Raw genomic sequence first — 21,213 nt, 5'->3', positions numbered from 1 at the left:
TCACAATTTACTGGCCATCGATAGTCACTAACTACAGTGCCTATAATTCACACTGTCTGATCTCATTTCCCCTTTTTCCTACTTTCCATTTCTCCAAATTCCTCTCTTCTCTCCCATTCCTCACCAAAAGAATTACCTTAAAAAAAAAAAAAAAAAAGTCACGCCAGGGACTTTGTACCTCATAAAGAAGAGATTAAATCCTGTGAGGAATGAGTTAAAGGACTAATAGATGAAGGAAACAGAAGCCTGGGAATACTGACTCACATTCTCACTTTCTCCTCACTTCTGCCCTAGTACTTTTTTGTCTCTTTACAACTAATGGACACTGATTCACATTTAGATCTACTGAGCACCTTCTTGGTTGGATACCAAAACACAGACCCTGCCCTGGAAAGAAGGAGCTAAGAGTCCAGGAAGAACAAAGTCTAACAGTATTTGATAACAAAAGGAACACCTGCAAGAAAAATAAAATTTCTGAGGCTCCTCAGAGAGATAAGACAGTCAGTAAAGGACTCTCCAATGTATAAAAATAGGACAAAATTTTTAACAGTTGGGATTTTTTTTTAATTCTGGTAAAATATATGTAACATTTACTACTTTAACCATTTTAAAGTGTACAACTCAATGGCATCTAGCACATTCATGGTGTTGTGCAAACATCACCATCCAATTCCAGAATATTATTAGCCCAACAAGAAACCTCACACATGTTAAAGAGTCACCCTTCTTTCTCCTCTCCCCCCAGCCCCTGGTAATCACTAATCCGCTTCTGCCTCTATGGATCTGCATGTTCTATATATTTCCTATAAGTGGACTCATACAACATGCAGCCTTCGTATCTGGCTTCTTTCTCTTACTGTAACATTTTCAAGGTTTAATCCATGTTGTAGCATGTGTCAGCACTTCATTCCTTTTTACTACTGATAATATTCCAAGATATGGATGTCCAACATTTTGTTTATCCAGTCATTCTTTTGTTATAGTGAATAATGCTGCTATAAACATTTGTGTACAGTTTTGTTTAAACACCTGTTTTCAATTTGGGGGGGAAATCTAAGTAGGAGTCGCATTGCTGGGTCATGTGGTAGTTATATTTCACTTGACTGCCAGACTGTTTTCTACAGCAGCTGCGCCATTTTACACTCCTACCAGCAGTGTACGAGGGCTCCAATTTCTCCAAATCTTCACTAACACTCATTTTTTTTTCTTTTCTTTCTTTTTTTTTTTTTTATCATGGCCATTCTAGTAGGTAAAGTAATATCTTCCTGTGGTTCTGATTTGCATTTCCTAATGACTTATGCCATTGAACATCTTTTCATCTTCATTGGCCATTGTGTATCTTCTTTGTATGTGTATAAATGTCTCTTCAAGTCTTCTGCCCATTTTTAAGTTGGATAATTTGTCATTTGGTTACACAAGTAGGAATTTAATCTTAAAAATGTCAAGAAATATATATCCTTAGGTTATCATAAACTAACAGAATAGAATAAACAGACCGTATCTATAGGAATGTCCTTAACTATTGCTAGGTGGTGCTGTACAGAAATATAGAGTAGAACTGGACAGGAAGGGGAAAAATTAGGGCACTCTTAGATGACCCTTAAAAGGACTGCCATGCTTACATACTTGGTATAAAATGCTTTATCAAACCTTCTATTACATGTATTCTCCTTCCTTTTGTATGCTTCCCTCCCTCCCTCCTTGCTTCCAAACTGTCTCTTACAGTTTCCACTAACCAGATTTCGCCTGCATATATGGATTGCTGAAAACAACTTTTTATTTGCCTAGGGCTCCATACAGCTCTCTAAGACTGATCCTACAGGTTTAAGACTCTCATAAACAGAAATACTGCTTTATACATAATCCCACTAAAAATTGTATAATCTGTTTTCTTACATTAACAGTAATGGAAAAAAGCTGCCCATCACTCCCAAGATAAAGTACCCTAAAGGTATTATTATGTGCAGTTCAAAGACTTAAAGCTTGTATTAACATCCTGAAATTCTAAAGCTTATAAGCTTGTAACTGTACCCAAACTAGCAGATTTTTAAAAATCTAAAAAAATATATAATTAATTTTTTCAAAAATCTTACATTCTGTTCTGCCAATGAATAAACAAGCTGTGGAAGAATGTCACCCTTCACCACTGCTTCTGCTAGGTCATCGTTATAATTAGCCAGTCTCCCAAGAGCCAATGCAGCAGTCTGTTGAATTGTTGGGACCACATCCAGAAGAAGAGGCCGCAGCAAAGACATTACACCTGAGTGTAGTTATGAAAGAACAGAAATCAGCAAAATTTAAATGGAAAAGCAAATATACAATTCAGCATATATGCCGATAAGAAAATTGTAGGGAAAAATCAGTAAAGACAAAAAAAAATTATCCACTAAAAACTAGAGGTATATTCAGAATCATATAACTGGCCAAGACAAAGAATAATACAACCTGTGATTATCAAAGCAAGAACATAGCATGACAAGAAACGCTTTGGAGTTAGGTTAGTTTAAATCCCTGATTTGGCAAATAGTCACTATGTGACCTGATAGGGCAGTCATGAGGAATGCAGAGAAAGACTGTAGAACACACAGTTTAATGCATACCTAGCATATGGAAAGGGGTAGAAGGAAATTGGGTATAGTTTCCCCCAACCTTTGCAAACCCTATCTTTCAGGGCTCAGTTTGGGTCCTTTCATCTCTACAGAGTCTTCCGTTTATTTTGTTCATTTTTCCCCCCTCTGATTCCAACTGTTGGATCTTTTCTGTGATTTCAACAGTCTAAGTTCTCACATTCATGAAGGGAAGAAAATTTAGATTGCTGATATTATTCCAAAGAAACAAAATCTTTGGGGCACCTGGATGACTCATCTGCCTTCGCTAAGGTCATAATCCCGAAGGCCTGAGACTGAGCCCTACATCGATCTCCCTGCTGAGTGGGAAGTCTGCCTCTCCCTCTCCCCCTGCTTGTGTTCCCTCTCTCACCATGTCTCTCTCTGTCAAATAAATAAAATCTTAAAAAAAATTCTTTGAGGGGCGCCTGGGTGGCTCAGTGGGTTAAGCCGCTGCCTTCGGCTCAGGTCATGAACTCGGAGTCCTGGGATCGAGCCCCACACCAGGCTCTCTGCTCAGCAGGGAGCCTGCTTCCTCCTCTCTCTCTGCCTGCCTCTCTGCCTGCTTGTGATCTCTCTCAAATAAATAAATAAATAAAAATCTTTATAAAAAAAATTCTTTGAGATTAGTATTTTATATTACTAGCTCGTATAATATTCACTCTAGGGTTGAATACATAGTAGGTCTATCATCCTCATAGCAACAATAGTAAAAGTTAGCTTATATTTATCGAGACGTATTATACATGTATCTTGTTTTAAGGACTTATTTTCCATATTAATTCACTGAACTGTCATAAAAAAACTATGAAGTTGGCCCTATTATTATGTATATTTTACAGATGAGGAAATGGAGGCCGAGAAAGGTTAAGAAATCATCACAGAACTAATAAAAAAATGGAGCACGGTTAGAAATTCAGATATTCTTCATTAATAATTATAAATAATACATACTGAAAGTTGAGGAGGTGGGGAAAGAGAGATTAAAAAAATACATTTTAGTCATCTAGCTATTCCAACTCTTTACAGTACCTTTGTCTTACTATCAAATATCCAAAATAGTCAACTGCTATTTGGGCTTTAATGATGCTGTTTTAGTCTAAGGTTACAAGAAAGGTAATGACAGAGTTCGAACTGGAACAAAACATCCCTTGACTTTCTAAACTTTACTTAATTTGCAGGCGGCTATTCAACTAGATGTTATTACATCTTTTCTTTAAAAACATACCACAGTGATCTAGAAAAGCAAATATTATCAATATGCTTTTATAATGTTATATGCAGAAACATTTGAAATAGAATAAAAGGAAAACATTTATAATAACACTTAGGATTAGACCAAATTAAGATAAATAGTACTACCAATAACATAAGCAGAGAATAATGATGCTTATCATAGATACATGTAATGATGTGACCCATGGCTTTTCACAGTTTCCAATTTCATTTAGTGATCGTGTTTATGGCTAGGGTGGCTTGATGAGATCATCTTACATAAGACCACAGTTGCAAGTCTGAATCCTACTCAGGCTGGTTAACTTTGCAGGCACACGGCACTTCTACTCATGGCTAGGTCATAGCTCATGTTCAGCAAATCAACAAGTCTATACTCATAAGTGTTGCTAATATTACTATCTACGCTTTTTATAGTGATAATTTCTGAATTACCTCACAACAAAAAGTTTAAAATACAGAATAGGTATTAGAATAACTAGCAAATGTTAACATGGGCTTTTTCTAGAAGGTTGGATTTAAAATAATTTGTTGATTTCTTCTTTGTAGTTGCTTTATTACTTGATTTCTTTTTTTAGTTTTTTTAATTGTGGTACACATAACAAAAAAATACCATTTTAAACATTTTTTAATGTACAAGTTAGTATAATCGGCACCACTATCTAGAAACTGGACTGTTTTCCACAGAAGCTACACCATTTTACATTCTTACCAACAAAGTACCAAGGTTCAAATTTCTCCACATCCTTACCAACACTCATTATTTTTGTCTTTTGTTTTTGAAATATGGCCACCCTAATGGTATGAAGTGGTATCTCATCTTGGATTTGATTTTCATTTACCTAGCACTTATGTCAATGAATGTCTTTTTATGTGCTTATACTGGCCATTTATTTGTACATGTTCTTTGTTGAAATGTCTATTCAAGTCCTCTGCTCATTTTATTTTTATTTTTATTTCTTTTCAGTGTTCCAGAATTCATTGTTTATGCACCACACTCCTCTGCTCATTTTTAAATTGGGTTGATTTTGGTTGTTGCTGAATATAACAATTTTTATAAAAAAAAATGAATGATTTTAAGTGAAAATAAGTCAATCTAAAAAAATAAGAGCTAAATTTGTTAACATATACTTGAATTTCATAATAAATACATTAACAAGGTCAAAAAATATAAAGTATAACAAGTATGCTTCAAATAGTTTAAAACAATTACAATTATGGTTCATGTTATTTTTCCCTGATGATTCTGGTATTTCCTTTATTCCCCCTCATTTGATATATATGTGTGTGTGTGTATGATGGCAGTGGTTTATTGTCTTTTGAAATATAATTGGAAAATCAGTCTATACTGGGTAATACATCCTGGACATTTTGAATTAAATCTCAAAAACTTTGAACTTCTATGCTAAGAAGTTGAAGAATGAATTCATCTATCTGGGCCTATAATGTTTACTTTAATTATAAGCGTTTGTTATTAGTTATAGTATTTAGCTAATATACCATAAGTCTCCCAAGTTTGGAAAATTTCAACTTGCAGTTTTAGCAGTAAAATATTTTACCATCTTACAGGTATTTCACCTGTCCATACATTCAAAGGAATATTTTGCTTTACATATTTTCTTCTCCATTTTTTCACTACATCTCGCCCCAGAAAAATAAGATCAGTAAAATGACGCACAATTCCTTTCCTTTTATCCCTGTATTTAATATCAAAGTTAGGCCTCTATGCAGATGCCTCTGTTCTATCATTCTTTTCCTACATTCCTTAGTTTAGACAGTAGCATAGTAAGACTGTTCAAAAATTCAAAAAAAGTAAAAGCTAAAGTTCCAGTTTAAAATATCTTTGTTTGGGGGGTTCCTGGGTGGCTCAGTGGGTTAAAGCCTCTGCCTTCGAATCAGGTCATGATCTCAGGGTCCTGGGATGGAGCCCCACATCAGGTTCTCTGCTCGGTGGGGAGCCTGCTTCCTCTTCTCTTTCTCTCCACGTGACTCTCTGCTTATTGTGATCTCTCTCTCTCAAATAAATAAATATAATCTTTAAAAATAATAATAATAAAATATCTTTGTTTGGGAGAACCTGGGTGGCTCAGTCAGTTAAGCCTCTAACTCTTGATTTTGGCTCATGTGTGATCTCAGGATTGTGAGATCCAGTCCCCTGTCAGGCTCTGTGCTCAACAGGGAGTCTGCTTCTTCCCCCCCCCTCTCTCTGACCCTTCCCCTGCTCAAGCTCTCTTTCTCTCTCTCTCTAAAATAAACAAATAGGGACACCTGGGTGGCTCAGTCTGTTAAGCATCTGCCTTCAGCTCAAGTCATGGTCTCAGGGTCCTGGATCAAGTTCCATTTCAGGCTCCTTGCTCAGCGGGAAGCCTGCTTCTCCCTCTCCCTCTGTCACTCCCCTTGCTTGTGCTCTCTCTCTCTCTCTCTCACAATAAAAGAAATAAATAATAAATAAAATAAAATAAGTAAATCTTTAAAAAATATATATCTTTGTTTGAATAGGTCATCTTTATTAGAGAAAATATTGCCCAAATGTCTTGCCCTTGAATTGCCTCTTAGTGCTTCATACGTATCAGTCCCCAAGGACATGTTTTTATCTCTTACACAGATTAAGCATTGGAGACCTTGTTATTCTAATTACAAGTCTATCCTAAAAATAAGAGATAATGATACAAGAGAAATGAAGGAAGGAAGGAAGGTAATACTGAGGGAGCATGGAAGGGAGAAGGCAGAGAAGAAGCATATATAACATAAAAAATATTTTTTCCTTACCTGCTGGTCCATTAGGAATCCATGGTGATTGATCCTTGGTGAATGAATGCATGAAAATTTAGAGTCCATGAATTACAGCACTTTGAATAGTGGCTACTACAATATCTGATAAGCAAGGTTTCTAGTGACAGCTAGTGACCTCAGTGATGTCTCTATTGAAGAAGCCACCAGGTACAAATATTAAAAATAATAATTTACATATCATACTCTCATATCTATATAACAATTGTTTCTTCTGTAAAAACTGATCAAATGGTGTGAAAGTGTTTCTGAAACTTCGATAAATCTCTCTCCCCTCCAACTTTATAGCTCTGAGTTTCTTTTCTACTTTCTTGGTTCAGTGCCAATATTGGACACATTGCTTGTAATATCTACATTTCAATCCAGTTACAAAAACAACAACAAAACAACCTTGCTGACCCTGTCCCAGACATTCATTTGAAAAATAGATCATTGTTTATCAACTGGCAAGCAATAGCATTACACACCTGAGCAAAGGCAGTTCCTTCCCTCAAGAAACTAATAATCTAGTGGAAGAGATTATAAAAAAGCCTCAAAATAATCACAACTCTTTAATTTCTTTTAACACAACATAGGCCTGATTACTTTGATTGTGCACACCAATTATAGACAAATCAGGAAGGAAATATCAAACATTTCCAAGAGCAAAAAACTCCCATTCTCATATTACATGTCTGTAGTTTATATACATATTACCTCAATCTGCTGTGCTTTATAAAGATAGTTAACATCCCAACTTTGTTTCTTTAAAAACAGGTACCTGCAAACTGGGCCTTTGGATCCACATAAGTCTTCGTAAGATTTCTGCTTACTGTGGATACCTCTTCACCTTGCTTTTTAATCTTTAAAATTTTTGTTTTATTGTGGCAAAATATACATAACAAAATTGATCATCTTAACCATTTTTAAGTGTACAATTAGGTATGCATTAAGTACAATTGATCAAACATTCATGACTATCAATTCCAGAACTTTTCATTGTCCCCTAATAAATACTCTATAACTTCCCCTTTCCCCCTTTCTACCATGTATTTTAGAATTACTATGGAATGAATAATTATTCATTGTTCAAGAAATATCTGTTAAGAATATACAAGGTACAGGGGCGCCTGGGTGGCTCAGTGGGTTGGAGCCTCTGCCTTCGGCTCAGGTTGTGATCCCAGGGTGCTTGGATCAAGCCCCGCATCAGGCTCTCTGCTCAGGAGGGAACCTGCTTCCCCCTCTCTCTCTATCTGCCTCTCTGCCTGCTTGTGATCTCTGTCTGTCAAATAAATAAATAAAATCTTAAAAAAAATACAAGGTATTGAAAACCCAATTATCCTTGACCTCAAGGAACTTATAAAGTGGTCAAGAGAAATGAATAAATGTAACACATGATACATGCAACTAAAGGGAAGTAGCGGGTGCTTTGCAAATATACAGTGGAGCATCCAACCTAGGCCTTGACAGACACAAGGAAGGCACCCAAGGTGAAAGGGACATCTAAGTGGAGATCTGAATGTTCTCAGGCAGATCACAGATCGTCTGCTCAAATGACTGGAGGGAATGTAGAAGAGAAGGACAGGAGAGTTTTCCAACCAGAAGGAACTGTATTAATGAAGCTCAGAATCAAGAGAGTTTGATACATTGACAAAACTGAGAATGTAGTATGACCATAGTACAAGAGGGGAGCAGAGTCAGGAAAGAATGCTAGGAGATTAACAGAGACAAAAGTACTGTAGAGCCCAGTTAACTATCTTAAGGATTTTGAAATTAATCTGAACATTAACGTCAGTGTTTTTGTACTTTGTAAAGAAGGATCACTGATTACCCTAGGAAGAAAGGGTGAAAAGAGACAACCTAGGAAGTAGGAAGACCACTTAGGAAGCTATTGTACAAATATAGGCCAGATATGAGAATAGGCTGGAGAATACTAACAGCAAAGGGAAAGAAAAAAGTGAAAGGTCTAGATATTTACAAGACAAACTGATTACTGTAAAGAAGAGGGAGGAATAAGTGATACTTCCAAGTTTCTGGCTTGGACAAAAGATGCATGATTATTGCAGACTGTTGAAGAAGCCATGATAAATTCACACCAGCCTGAAATGCAAAGTGGGAGGGAGCCTGATGAGGGGCTTGATCCCAGGATTCTGGGATCATGACCTGAGCCGAAAGCAGACCCTTAACTGACCAAGACACCAAAGCACCTCCCACAGTAGGTATTTCTTAACTGATCTAACATACACTTACATGGCATTTATCATGTACCAGGGACTTCCCTAAGAAATTTAAAATATTAACCAATCAATCTTCATTACAATCCTAGGAAATAGATAATATTTTATAACTCTAGCATCTATGCCGTCCTGTTTCTCCTCCCCAATATCAATCACAGTCCATTTGCCAATGAAAAATAGCCTGTATGTGCCAGGTTTCAAATGCATAATAAAGGGTATAATCTGTTGAATTCACTTAATTCTACCATTAACATTACTGTAGTTCTCTTCCATGATTACTGCATTAAACCAAAATTTCATTCATTCTTCCAGTGCAATTATCTGACTCTTGGCTAGGTCATAGCCACCACTGTCTATATGTGAGATTTCAACTAAGTACGCAGATCACAAACATTATGGCATGCTCAATTCAGATGATACTTTATTTTATTTTATTTTATTTTAGATTTTTATTTATTTATTTGACAGAGATCACAAGTAGGCAGAGAAGCAGGCAGAGAGAGAGAGGAGGAAGCAGGCTTGCTGCCAAGCACAGAGCCCGATATGGGGCTCGATCCCAGGACCCTGAGATCATGACCTGAGCCGAAGGCAGAGGCTTAACCCACTGAGCCACTCAGGCGCCCCCACATGATACTTTAGATAAAATGATTGGAACTTACATGTTTATAATAACATGAAGAAATATAAGATGGACCTTTAAAATAGTTTTCAAAGGAACATGTAAATTCCACATGTCCAAACATTTCTTTCCAAGCCAAGATCACTCTCGTGAGCTCCAGAGCCCTACATAGACAAATCGCTCACTTTAGTCACTGGCACGTAGATATCCCAGACACTTCAACTTCAACACTATTAGGGAATGAAGTCACTATTTTCCTCCGCTTTTTGTATCTCTTCTCCATTAATGAATGGCAACCAGAAGACTGTGAGGCCCTGAACTCCCCTCACCTCACCTGCCCCACCCATTCTACTAAGTCACAAATCCTACACATCTGTTAAATGGCATGACTGCTATAACAAATATGGGCCCAGGGTATTCCCGATCCTGTTTTAATTCCCTCCAATCAATTCTCCACACTGCTGTGAAAGTCATCTCTCAGAAACACAAAATGGATCCCTTCATTTCTCTGATAAGAGCTTTTCAATGGCTTTCTATCAATTCCAGGATCAATCCAACTTTGGATGAGGTCCTTCAGAAGTAAACCTGTTTTCCTCTCCAGCCATTGCCTGGCCCCTCTGTAGCCCTATTATCCCAAGAGGCTCCTGCCTTATCTAAACATTCGACTTTTCTATCAAGCACCACCTTTCCTCTTGCCTCTGTGCCTTTGCACATAATGTTCCCTCCACCTGAATACAGTTTTCTTCATCTAGCTAACTCCTACAAAATTCAGCCAGATAATATATCCTTCAGGAAGTCTCCCATGAAAGTACCCCTCCAAAGCTTGAGTTAGGCACCCTTCATGTGTGCTCCATATGTCTATGCAATAGACACTTATCAAACAGTATTTACATATCGCTCCTTCAGCAAATAAGCTCCTTAAGGAAGCTTAAGAAGTCTATGCCTTCTATTTTTGCACGATCAGCATCTAAGTATCCATCTGGCCCTTGGACCCTCAATAAATGTTGAATGATAAATGAACAAATTGTGAAATTTGATGTGCAATTTTCTCTTTTTAGGCAAATTTTAGTTAAAATAAAAACAAAATGAGCTTCTGGTTGGGGTGACTTTTTAAAAGTTCTGGAGTTAGTGGTGCTGGCTGCATAACATTAGGAATGTAATTAATACCACTGAATTACACACTTAAAAACAACTAAAATGGGGGCGCTTGGGTGGCTCAGTGGGTTAAGCCTCTGCCTTCGGCTCAGGTCATGGCTCCAGGGTCTTGAGGAGCCACCCTGTGTCAGGATCTCTGCTCAGCGGGGAGCCTGCTTCCCTTCCTCTCTCTCTCTGCCTGCCTCTCTGCCTACTCGTGATCTCTGTCTGTCAAATAAATAAAATCTTAAAAAAAAAAAACGGCTAAAACGGCAAATGTTGTTAAATTTTATCACAATTTTAAGAAATTAACAATGCATTACGGTGCCTGGCTGGCTCAGTGAAAACAGCCTGTCGCTCTTGATCTCAGGTGCATGAGATCCATAGTGGGTGTAGAGATTCTTAAATTAAAAAAAAAAAAAAAAAAGAGTACTAAAAAAATTAACAGTGTACCAAAAACCACTGAATTTTGCACTTAAACGTGTGAATTGTAGGTAGGTGAATTATATCTCAATAAGGTGATTTTTTAGAAACTTTTTAAAAATAAAAAATAACAAAATAACAATGGTTAATATAGGTTCATGTTTCTTTTTTTGGTATATGGGTCATTTAAACTGACCCTTTACCTGGTAGTACCCCAAACAGATACAATTGTATCTTAATTGGAAGTCTTCTAGAGAACTACAAATATTAAATTAGTCCTGTCTTCTTTTGTCAATGTGACTTCTCTTTGATGATTTATACCTATAATGCCCACCTGCCTGCAGAAAATTGGAATGTTTATGAATGGGGTAAGTAGAGAATAAATATAGCAATTATAAAAGGATTATCTGCTCCAAGAGTTTTCATGGTTAGTATTTAAAATGGTCACTTTTGGAAGGTAATCAAATTCTTTCTTCACATAAAATATTTTATTCATACTCTACTTACTCTAAAAATTTTAGAGATAATTTTCTCTAAAAGATATATACACAAAGATATAACCATCTAGTAGGAGCTCCTGGGCGGCTCAGTCTGTCCAGTGTCTGCCTTCAGTTCAGGTCATGATCCCAAGGTCCTGGGGTTGAGCCCCTCATCAGGCTCCCTGCTCATCTGCTTCTCCCTCTCCCACTCCCCTTGCTTGTGCTCCCTCTCTTTCTCTCTGTCAAATAAATAAATAAAATCTCAAAAAAAAAAAAAAGAGCCATATAGTAGAGGGATGGGAACTAATAATTTTATCAAAAATACGGGTTAAGAATAGCTGCTGCAATTCTGAACTCTAAACATATCACTGAGTTTCTTGGAAGCAAAAGTAAAAAGGGAACCACTTCGTGACAAATTTTTTCATGAAATTTCGTAAGTAGGCCTAGCCTGACACATAATAATTAATAAAAATTGGTCGGCTAAAAAAGAGTATCTTTATATAAAAAACATTTTGTTAACATCAAAATGGGCAACGATGATAGATTTAAAGAAGCTATAGGGAAATTTATGTATTCTTTAATAAGCCCTCAAAAAAGGGCATATTATTAGATTAATTCTACAAAGACAATTCTATAGAAAACTAATGTAAGCTAGTCTATATATATCTTACTAGTGATTCTAATGACACAGGAATAGAATATACAGAAAAGCGGATAAAAATAATTTTCTTTGAAGACAGATGCACACATACATACACCACAAATATCACTTCTTTTTACCTAGACTTATAACAAAACTTGAATAAAAAATAACTTATTTTTAAAACATTTTATTTATTTATTCAACAGAGAGAGATCAGAGGTAGGCAGAGAGGCAGGCAGAGAGAGAGAGGAGGAAGCAGGCTCCCCACCAAGGAGAGAGCCCGATGCGGGACTTGGAGAGCCCGATGCGGGACTTGATCCCAGGACCCTGGGATCATGACCTGAGCTGAAGGCAGAGGCTTTAACCCTCTGAGCCACCCAGGCGCCCCTTGAATAAAAAATAACTTTAAAATTGAGCCACCCTCATGACAAAAAGGATGGAGTATATGGCAAAACCAGGAGTATATGGCAAAACCAGTATGTCACTTTGAAAATTAGGGAAGTCTGACATATTCAGAGGGGCCATCCCACCCACTACAAGGCAAGACCAAATTTTTTCTCAAGGGTGGTGCTGGACTTCCTGCTAGGGCCAGTACATCTACTCAAAAGAAATCCCAAAATTCAGACCTCAATGAACATGGAATAAAAGTCATTCACACAAAGCATGATTAAGTAAAAAAACAAAGGGACATACATAAAATCAACCAACAAATATCCAGTGCCTCCCCCCATGCTCTAAAAAAAAAAAAAAGCAGTCACAGGGCAGCTAACTACCTTGCGCTCTGAAGAAGCCTCCCCTGCACTCTCCCTGATCTCAGCAGGGACTCAGTCCAACAACTCTCTGAAGCATTATCTGAGTTTGAGACTTCCAGTGGATTATACACTTTTCCCTGGATCCTTTTAAAGAGCTCTTGGCTTGATAAGGCTTTCTCAGAAGTCAAAGGAAGCTGAAGGTCCTCTAGAGTTCTGAGTCCAGTGTACGCCCTAAATACAACTCCCACTCCCTCAAACCTCCAGATACTTATCAATTAAAGTTAGTTCTCTGCATCTGGCCTCCACTCAAGCTCCCATAATGGTCTTCAAGGGTACCTCAAAAGCCAATTACACACAATTATGAGATAGCCTTTGGTACCCAAAAGCCTAAAGAGATGACTTGTTTTAATAGGTTAACATTATGATTCGTGCTCGCTTCGGCAGCACATATACTAAAACATTATGATTCATTAGGAACTCCTAGAACCATCTAGAAATAGCTAACTAATACCTACAAGGTGACAGAGAAAGAGTGCAATGTCAGACAGCAATTAAACATCTAGTCCCAGTCTGGCCAGTACTAACTCTGTGATGAGGGCAACTATCTAGCCTTTCTTGGGCTTAAGAAGATACTTATTCGGGCACTTGGGTGGCTCAGTGGATTAAAGCCTCTGCTCAGGTCATGATCCCAGGGTCCTTGGATGGAGCCCTGCATCAGGTTCTTTGCTCAGCAGGGAGCCTGCTTCCTCCTCTCTCTCTGTTTCTCTGCCTACTTGTGATCTCTGTCTGTCAAATAAATAAATAAAATCTTAAAAAAAAAAAAGAAAGAAAGAAAGAAGATACCTATTCTATCTATCTGAGCTGTTATAAGAATCTAATTTTTTAAGAGATGTGAAAACACTTAGAAAAGTATTTCTGGGGCACCTGTTGGCTCAGTTGGTAAAGTATGTGACTCTTGATCTTGGGGCTATTAGTTCGAGCCCCATGTTGGGGATAGAGATTACTTAAAAAAAATTAAATCTTAAAAAATAATTATTACTCCTTCTTTCATTCTATTTAAATATGTTGAATATCTGCTCTATACTAAGAATTATGCTAGGAATGGGATTTACAGTTTGTGGAGTAAACAGAAACTAAATCATGACAACTGTAATGCGTATCATGAAAGAGAAATATTAGGAGCAAGGAAAGCATAAATCAAGAGACTTAACTTACTGAGAGGGCTCAAGGAAGATTTCCCTGAGGAATCAACATCTAAACAGAGCCATAAAGAATGAGTAGAAATTAATTAGACAAAGAAGTACAAAAAAAAGGTTCTAGTCAGAGGAGCAAAAGCCATGAAAAAAAACACTGAAACATGAAGAGGAGTTAGGAAGTAAATTTAAATAACTTTTCAAAAACTTTAAATTGTCACATTAAAATATAACCCACACAAACTTGCCATTTCTAAGTCCCACTCTTATAGGCTCATCCATAGCTTAGATTTTCCCTTTTTAATCATCATGTTTTTCCCTAAGAAAACAAGAACATCCTAGCCCTGGCTATATTATAAATGTCCATGCAGGAACAACGATTGGGAACACAGAATAAAATTCTGAATGATCTTGTTTTTAGGACATATTATTAGGTGCATACAAGTTCAGAAATTTTATAGTTCCCTCAAATGTTTTCCGCTGAAGCATATGTAAAACAAACAAACAAAATATAAAACCCACTATCCCTATCTTTTAAAAAAAGATCAGTACTTTAATTATCGTGCATTCACAAGCCCAAGATTCCTTTTATATTCATGAAATTTAAATAGCATATTTGGTTAAGTTTTTTTGAAGTTGCCCTACTAATTATCTTTTCAGTTTCAATATCCCTTGGAACAGTGGGGTTTTGTGAGAGAATCATGGTACTTGTATCTACCAGGCTATGTTTTAAATATATTATAAATGCTTACCACAGACTTTTCCTTCTCAGCAAACTGAGGTGCTAAATCATTAATCTGAACACATTCACTCTGCCCCAGACACATGTAACTTAAGATAATTTTGTCAGTGTATATTGTTTTCTTGAATTGTAAACTCATTAAATAGCCTAAATTTGCAAATTGGCTTCATAGAGATGCATATTTAAAGGGTTATGCAGTTTTCTCTATCCCTACTATTCTAGTGCTTAGCCATGTTTTTTGTTCTGCTATAGGATTTATGTTAAATATTACATAGTGTTAATTTAAATTTTACCCTAATTTTTTTTACACAAACAGCTGCTTCAGAAAGTTCATTTTATATAGCTAAACAGTTTAAAAACAAATTTCTTGGACTTTTTATATTAGCTTATTATAAAAGATTTTCTAAACAACCTAGGAGAGCCTGATTGTCCAATATGCCACAAAACATATTACTTACATTTTATAACTAAACAATCACCTCTATTTGCTGAAATTCTACAATGCTAGAAGTAATAATGTATTATCTCTACTATTTACAATGCGTTATATGTATTACTGATTATTAAAAGAGGGAACGTATCAAAATTTATTTTTAAATAGCTGCAAGATGTAATGGTTCAAGAGTACAGGGTTGGAGGGTGCATAAAGAGATTTTATAACAAACACTAAACTTTTTAATTCCTGTACATATTTGATTTAGAAGGAGTAAAACCTCAGAAAGAAAAAAATAACTCTAGGTTATAGACACATTTTACACTGTTCTTTCTAGTAACAATTCTGGCTAGAAATCAAACTTCTTTTGTCCAAATACTCTGATGATGATATCATGCAATGCTTTGTTTGCTTTAGTAATTACTTTGGGCATATGTAATAAAGCAAATATTCTTATTAGCACATCAAAAATATAATGGACAAGATCAGAGGTTTAAAATGAAATAAAACTCCATTGGTAATTTTCACCTTTGAGGTTCCTCTCACAGTGAATGACTTAAAAAATTCTTAACAAGTGAATTACTGATTTATCATGATGCCTATATGGAAAATGTTTTCCCCCTGATCTCAGATCCATGATACATATTTATTTAAGCAGTTTATTAGGGAGATAAATGAGAAAACAAAACAAAACCTTCCCAGGGATGTAGAGAGTATGTCAAAGTCAGAAATAAAATGCATTAGTATTTTATGTTATCAAAATGAAGTCATCTGACTGAAAAAAAAAAACTTGATCATAACATATGTGATGCATACATATTATGGCTCATTCAAAAGTATTTTTAAATCCATGTTGGTTTTGTCTTTTTTTTAGGAACAAACCATTTCAATAGTTTATAGGCTATTAAGTTTTCATAACAAAGCTGAAGGATTATTCTAATCAAAAGAATACACTGGAATATTCATTAGCTATATCTATTTAAAATTATTAAAGGCATGCTTAAATCAAATCTAGATAACATGAAATATGTTGAAATAAGTTCCTCAAGAAAAGAAAAATCTTAGCATTCTGTCAACATTGGTCAAGTACAGACAACTTCAAAACATTGTTATATTACTATTGTATTCAATTCCTTCATAAACCAGACCATAAGTGGAAATAGGTGACTATTTAAGATGTCACATGTAGGTCCCTTATACTTTGGTGATCATTTAGCCTAATGGTTTGGATTGATTAAATTCCACACTACATTCTACATTGTACACTTACAGGAAGAGATAACCTGTTACCATTATACTAAAACGTGATATCCTGTATCTTAAGTATTACTTATACCCCCATACTACAGTATCAAATTTTTTTTAAATGTCAGTCATTTCCCTTTTTTTTTTTTTTAAGATTTTATTTATTTGAGAGAGAAAGAGAACAAGTAGGGGAGGGGGCAGAAGGAGAGGGAGAGGCAGACTCCCCACTGAACAGGGAGCTCGATGCAGGGCTTGATCCCAGGACCCTGGGATCATGACCTGAGCAAAAGCACTGAGAAACTGAGCCACCAAGGCGCCCCTCATTTTCCCCTTTAAAAAAATGTTTTAGGGATGACTGGGTGGCTCAGTCAGTTAAGTGGTTGCCTTCAGCTCAGGTCATGATCCTAGGGTCCTGGGATGGAGTCAGGCATAGGGCTCAGTGGACAGCCTGCTTCTCCCTCTGCCTGCTCTGCCTGCTGTTCCCCCTGCTTGTGCACACTCTCTGGCTCTCCTTTTCTCTCTGTGAAATAAATAAATAAAATCTTTTAAAAAGTTTTAGTTTAGCTGTTTACCTATAGTTCAGAAATTAAATATTTGTAAATAATAAGTGTTCATTCACAAAAGCCGTTGATGAGTAGGACTGAGTGGGGGGAAGAACTAAAAGTTAAGTGAATTTAAAAAATGTAATATGCTCTAATAAATTTATATTTTCTTTAATAAACTTATACATATGAAACCTTGTGTCCAGCATTGTTCTGGGTAGTTTGGGGAGTATATATCCATGCACGTAAGCACATACATACATGCAGAAGAAAGGTAATTAATCCACATGAAACAACTGCAGAACAAAAGATGATCAACTTATAATTTCCAAAAGGAGAATAAATTAGTGGCTGTCCAGGGTTAGGGACAAGAGGAAGGTAGGTGTGGTTATAAAAGGACAATAAAAGTGATCCTTGCAGTAATGAAAGTGTTGTGTATCTTAAGTATAGTGATGGTAGATACACACAGGATAAAAATGTATAGAACTAAACATACACACACACAAGTAAGTACAAGCAGAACTGGGGAAACCTGAATAAAATGGATGGATTTTTATCAGTGTCAACATCCTGGTTGTGATATCATGCCACAGTTTTGAGGTACAGAGGAATCTCTGTATTATGTCTAACAACACATGTAAATCTATAATTATCTCAAAATAAGTTTTAAAACACGATTATCAAATACACTTTTTATAAATATACTCCCCTCCAAGAGAAACATACAAAGAATAAACACCAAAATCCCTCTCAGCAACACAAAAAATTTTCATTTAGGTGCAGTAGTAATTCTCCTCAAAGAAACCAGAGCAAACATTATTTCTAAACATTCTTGCCCTGTCAATGTGTCCTTAAATTTCTTTTAATTCCGTGTTAAATTAAATGAGTTTTAAAGATTATAAACTACAAGTTGAACACTTCTTATGACACAGTAGTGATGAAATGCTGCCTTACTTTGAGTTCAGATGGCGGTGGAATCGTCCTTAATCCCCCATTATCTTCTCCATCTGTTTATGTTAATTGATAAGAAGCAAATCACACACTCTCTCTTCCTCTTTCTAGAGTATGCTTGATTTCGGACTGAGGAGGGGGAATGACAGCACCATAAGAACTTCTAAAGCCTAGCACTTCACCTACTTTGAATGTCTTAGAAATTATTCAAGCAAATCTTTGCCCTTTCACTAATGCAAGGCGAGAAATAATGTGTCAACCGCTCTGGAATTCCTTTGGTGTGAGGAAGTCGAAGGTGATCAAAGGCAGGGTGACAAGCAAGGGCACCCGGATAAAATGGGTCTAATGATTAAGGTAGATTCCCATTCACGTAAAATGACTTCCAGGCAATTCTTCTGGCCTTAACTTTCAACTTGACACTTGCCTGGTTGCGGTAAAGATGGAAATAGGGATGTCGGGCCCCTCTCACACCAATCTGGAAGCTTCACCCTCTTGGCCTCACACCCAAAAAGACCCGCTAAAAAGGATGATTGCTTCCGCGGTCTCCGCGGCGGATGGGAAGAACTTAGGGACGCCGTCCTGCCGACGCCACCCTGCCCCTCTCCAGAAGCTCAGTCGGCTGGGGAGCGGGGCGACAGCGAGCCGGGGGAAGGCCGGGCTGTGGGGAAGGAGGTAAGGGGCGAGACGGCTGCGCACCCCGGGTGGCTAGGAGCCCGAGGTGCAGGACGAGGCGGGGCAGGGCCGGGGGTGCGGAGGACGGGCCAAGCGGCTCGAGGGGCCCTGAGCGACGCGGAATCCGTGCGGACTCACCCGCGTTCTGCAGCGTCTCGATGTTTTGGGGTCTGGTTGCCAGCTCCGCCACCATCTGCACGAACTGCGTCCGGGCTTTCTGGTACTGCTCGAACACTGCGGACGAGACAGACACACGGAGGAGCAGGCGGCCCGGTGCCCCCGCGGCTCCCGCCGCCCGCCCGTCGGGGCGCCGCCCGCCCCGGGCCTCACCTTGCAACACCTGCCTCTGACTCATGGCGCCGGCAGCTCTCCGCCCGCGACCAGCTGGGCGCCGACGCCGCCCGTCCGCTCCCGGCCTGCGAGAAGGCCGAGGGGGCGACCGCGGCGACGACTCGGCCTCCGACGGCAGCCGTTTCTCTCTGTGTACCCGCGTCTCCCGGGCAACCGACCGGAACCGGAACGCGGCCGTCTCGCGGCAACGGCCGGTCCCGGGCGTGACGTCACGGCCGCGGCACCCGGCGTCGGGCGAAGGCGGCCAGCCCCGGGGGATCTCCGCTCGCAGGGGCTCCCGGGGCGCGCCACGGTCGCCGGGCCGCCGCGAGAATCGGGCGCCGTCGGTCCTGCCGGGCGTCCGGGGCGTCCGCCGGGAGCCTAGGGCCCTTTGCAAACCGAGCCCGCCCCCGCGAGGTCTCCGGGCGGCGCCGTGGACTCGGTCCCGGCGAGGGGGAGCTCCTCCTCACCCCCGGAGAGACCCGTTAAAGCGCGACGAGGCTAGCAAACGACGTCAGTGGAGTCGTCCTGGCTTAGACGGTCAAAAGACATCTCCCAGAGCACATGGTGTGATCTGATAGTATGCGCTGTCAATGTCCTCAACGCCGAATGGGTTTTCCCCTTTAATCCAGCTGTCATGGACCGGACAATTCTGGTTTCAGGATTCTTGGAGGGTGAAGACAACTATACTCCTAACTTAGGCATATTGCTTTAAAAGGATTTAAAAAGCACTCCTAGAGATTCAATGAGAAAAGTAGACGGGGAACAATATGGTAAATGTCCTGTCTTCTGTGACTTTGTTCTACCTAACCACCAACTTTGCTTGTTTCCTCACTTCTGTGATTTTTAAACATTTGTCCTTGTCATTTAAACTTAAGCTTCATGTTGTTGCTAAATGACATTTCCAAAAGAAAGGGAAGGAGAATCTTTACCTGGAAAGTTTTGATTCACATTATCTTAACCAGACTTCCTTGTAAGTTTAAATTTTTACCCAGAGTCTTTTAGCAGAAATTAAGTACTTAGTCTATCACCAGTTTCTAGCTTGCCTGAAAACTGTACAAATGTTTCAATGACAGGTGTCAACTTTAAGTGTTTCTCCATGAGAACGTCCAATTCCACCAGGTGTCAAGGGAATAGATAGCCACAGCTGCTGCTGAGTAGTGCCAAGACAGGAAAGAGACCTCTTGATATCTCTTCTTCAGTAGAAAGGATTATGCAAACTTAGCGGGTTCTCATATTTGGGGTGAGTCCTATATAATAATCTTTAAGCTCTCACTCTGACTTGAGCTCTCTGATGAAATCCTGATATTTGGTGGAGCCCCAGATAGTTGGGGAATGGACCAGCAATAAAATAGGGGAGTAAGTGTGTTCAGTCAAGTCCCTGCTACCCCTCAGAACAGCATGTCTTCTGCTCCACAGTTCAGAAGCCAGTAATACTCACAATTCCTTTCCCTAACTCCAAAGTTTCACACAATGATCTCCACATTTCTCTAAGGAAACAGGTCTTTTAAAATTAAAGTTATTGTATGTTCCCATTTAGAGATGTGGGGGGAAACAGATTGAGCAAATAATTAAAGTGGCAAATAAAACCTTCATTGTAATTTTGTTTTCAGTTCCTTGTTGAATAATTTTTTAAAAATCCCCTTAAAACTAAGAGGTTCCATATTTGGTTTCAGTCCTTGAACAACTCACACTCCTAAGTTACCCAAGCTGTCATTTTTAGTAATTGCTTTACTATGATTTTCTACTTTAAAAGTGTTGAGATAGGAGATGATAGTGGAAAGGATATCTAAACCTATAAACATATTACTTATACAGGTCTACTTATGGAATGCTGCAAAGTTTAAAAACCTAAGTTCAAATGGTATATAAACTATTTTTAACAATAGATTCTGAATATCTATCATTAACAATGTCTGTGGGTTAAATTGTATTCCTGATAAAGCATAATATAGGATTCCTACTTTATATCTGAAATTGGACACATTAAAGAAGCTAGATCTTTGCTCTTTATTCTAGATTTTTGGGGAAAAAGTCTTTAAAATTAAATAGAAAAATGCAGCAGAATGATTATAATACATATAATGAATTATCTTTATCAGCAATTCAAATACAAAAAATGGCAGATTACTTTTACTGACAAGAAAGCCAATCTATATTTTCTGACCCACTTTTCAATTTACTAACTTCAAAGTAAAATACCATTCTGT

General features: G+C 38.1%; 1 protein-coding gene across 2 annotated transcripts in view; it reads right to left on the bottom strand.

The window, feature by feature from the left end:
* SPAG6 (sperm associated antigen 6) overlaps positions 1 to 19,199 on the bottom strand; it is a 63,896-nt gene extending 44,697 nt beyond the window's left edge. For both annotated transcript variants that reach the window (XM_082750446.1, XM_082750447.1), the window contains exons 1-3: positions 19,004 to 19,199; positions 18,812 to 18,907; positions 2,094 to 2,260 (exon numbers count right to left, since the gene is read on the bottom strand). In XM_082750446.1, coding sequence (XP_082606572.1) covers positions 2,094 to 2,260; positions 18,812 to 18,907; positions 19,004 to 19,028 — 288 coding nt within the window. In that variant the 5' untranslated portion in view covers positions 19,029 to 19,199. The remainder of the gene's footprint in view (positions 1 to 2,093; positions 2,261 to 18,811; positions 18,908 to 19,003) is intronic.
* Positions 19,200 to 21,213: the final 2,014 nt, after the last annotated feature.

Source organism: Mustela nivalis, assembly GCF_964662115.1.
Source record: "Mustela nivalis genome assembly, contig: HAP1_SCAFFOLD_1141, whole genome shotgun sequence".
In the NCBI taxonomy this organism is placed as follows: Eukaryota; Metazoa; Chordata; class Mammalia; order Carnivora; family Mustelidae; genus Mustela; species Mustela nivalis.
This window is presented reverse-complemented; position numbering and strand designations above follow the sequence as displayed.